Source organism: Charadrius vociferus, unplaced genomic scaffold (assembly GCF_000708025.1).
Source record: "Charadrius vociferus isolate BGI_N301 unplaced genomic scaffold, ASM70802v2 scaffold429, whole genome shotgun sequence".
Lineage (NCBI taxonomy): Eukaryota > Metazoa > Chordata > Aves > Charadriiformes > Charadriidae > Charadrius > Charadrius vociferus.
The window spans coordinates 1,739,432-1,741,812 of NW_009650250.1; the positions used below are offsets into that span (position 1 = coordinate 1,739,432).

At 38.4% G+C, this 2,381-nt stretch overlaps 1 protein-coding gene across 1 annotated transcript in view; it reads left to right on the forward strand.

Moving 5' to 3' along the window:
- The first annotated feature begins 303 nt into the window (after positions 1-303).
- Positions 304-2,381, forward strand: part of LDB3 (LIM domain binding 3) — a 77,485-nt gene continuing 75,407 nt past the window's right edge. The window contains exon 1 of the mRNA XM_009893030.1: positions 304-426. Within this exon, the coding sequence (XP_009891332.1) occupies positions 334-426 (93 nt within the window). The 5' untranslated portion in view covers positions 304-333. The remainder of the gene's footprint in view (positions 427-2,381) is intronic.

Genomic DNA, 2,381 nt, shown 5'->3' on the forward strand with positions numbered 1-2,381 from the left:
TGAGCATGAAGAGGGGCTTGAGAAGCCTAGAAAGATCTGTCCCCTTCCCTGGGGGCTATATTAGACATCTGAGTCATGAAGTCTTTGCATAGTAGGTGTCTGGTTGCAAACCTTTTATGGGCCCTACTCAGCTGGGATATCAGCATCTGCATTATAGCTCCCATCTATTCTTAGGTGATATCCCGGCAGGACTGAACAGGCAAGGCAGAAAGAGAATTGCTTTCATTATATAAAACTCTTCCCTTTTCTCATTCTGTTTTTTCACACTTTCTCTGTCTGCCCCATCCTTCTGTTCTGTAGTGCTGCCTTGTTGCCTGGTGAAAGAGGTACAAAATGGCTTACAGCGTGACTCTGAATGGACCTGGACCATGGGGTTTCCGACTGCAAGGGGGCAAGGACTTCAACATGCCTTTGACCATCTCCAGAGTAAGTGAGCAAAAAAAAAAACTTCATTGAGCTGTTTAGGTTGGAAAGTAGCAGTGAACTAGTCATATGTACACTCTGATTTGGCCTAGCAAAATAGAGGAACTTTGCAGGTAAGTCTGAAAAAAGAGAATATAATGTGGACTTTAAATATATCAGTTCAAGGTACAATCTGGCATTGATGATGCCTTAGGAAGACAGTTCTGGTTACTATCTTTTTAAGAATGACAATACTGTCTCTTTTAAATAAGCATCCAATTCTATTTGGTACAGTTTTGTCTCTTTGTCTGCTGATAGGGGACTCACTGGTGCTGTCTGTTTGGGGGGAAGGGAGTAGAACAGCTATGAATGGAAATATAAAATTATATTTCTAGAAAGTAAACATGTAACTGCTTGTAAATTCATGAAGTTTAGGTGTTAAAACTGGACAAAGGGATACATGTCCCTTCTTTTGAGGGGGAGCGATAATGGGATGAAAATTAGACATGTCAAGCAGAAGACTCAATAGTGCTTAAAATATGGTCTTAAATTATGCAGAAGGCTTCCATTTGCAGCCAACAAACAGCATGTGATTTAATAATTAATTACCTGGTGTATCTGTCAATTACAGATTAGCCCATTTACTTCCTAGACATCTTTTTTTTTTTTTTTCTAAGAGCAATACTTCAAGGCGTTGCAGTGGGGTGCTCTTATTACCTGAATTAGCTCAGTTTCTTAAAAGTTTTTAACATTGGATGGTTTTCAGGAAATTTGTAAGTGTTTCCCTTACCTACCCTCCTCCTGTCAAATTAGATAGTTCTCTGTAACTTCTGGTTTGGGAACTCTGCTTTCTACTACCTCTTGCAGCTTCCTCCTCCTTTTTTTTTTTTTTTTTCCTTCTTTGTTTTCCCCCTTTTTTCTTTTTGACAGTCTCAACTCTGTTCCAGAATGTTCAGATCTTTTTGGAGACATCTTGGTTCAGCCAATCACCTGCAGAAGGCTTATTTTGCAGTGCAATGACAAGAGAGGTTACTTATATAACAGTGTTTAAAAGGAATACTGGCATGATTTAATGAGACAAACAAATAGAATGTAAACAAAGGTTTGCTCCACTGCAAAAAAAAAAAAAAGCCACCTACACTAGTTTAAAAACGGGTTTTTTTCATAATGAAAAAATATGGTCTGTTAAATTTGTGGGTACCAAATTGATATCCCTGCAACAATTGTGATTCAAAGCTGTCAGTGAGCTTCTGAAATCTTAGCTATGCTATTTCATATTCATACTGTAAGGGTCTGTATTATTTGGTCTCCCTTATTCTTATGTACAATATTCCTTTCTCTGAAGATAGAGCCTCATTTACGTTAATACTAAGTCCTATGATGATGAGAGGAACTTTTTGTAACCCTCTTTGCAGAAGTGGCATAGTAATTGCAAAGAAGGCTGTTCTGTCAGCGTTATTTAAAACAAGCAAAAACCAAGCAAAAAACCCCACCACCCTGCCCTCAAAATAAATTCACTTCATGAACTTATACTAATTTCACTATAGTAAATAGTTTTGGTATTTCTTTCCTTATCCTACCAAAGGTAAGTACACAGAGGTGCCAACATATTTCTGTAGGCATTTTCATGACACTTTGCAGCCTGCACTGTATGGTGTTGATTATCTTTTTTTTTAATAAGTAATTCAGTCATACCTACAGGCTGTCAGTCAAGGGCTGGGGCTGTGGCACTTGCACTGTATATGTCACAATCAGAAATGAAAAACCAGTTGTTTCCCAAAGAACCCATTGTCTCATATTGTAATCTCTTAAAGTATACTTAATATGCCCAAAGGCTTTATGATTCTCATGGGACTTTTGAGAGCATATGATGAGCAGGAGTGAATCTGCAATGGCTGGATTCCCAGAGGTGTGGAGGAATTACCTCTTCACACAGATGGCTGCATTTCCAGCAGTAGAAGTGTCAGTAAGCACTGTTA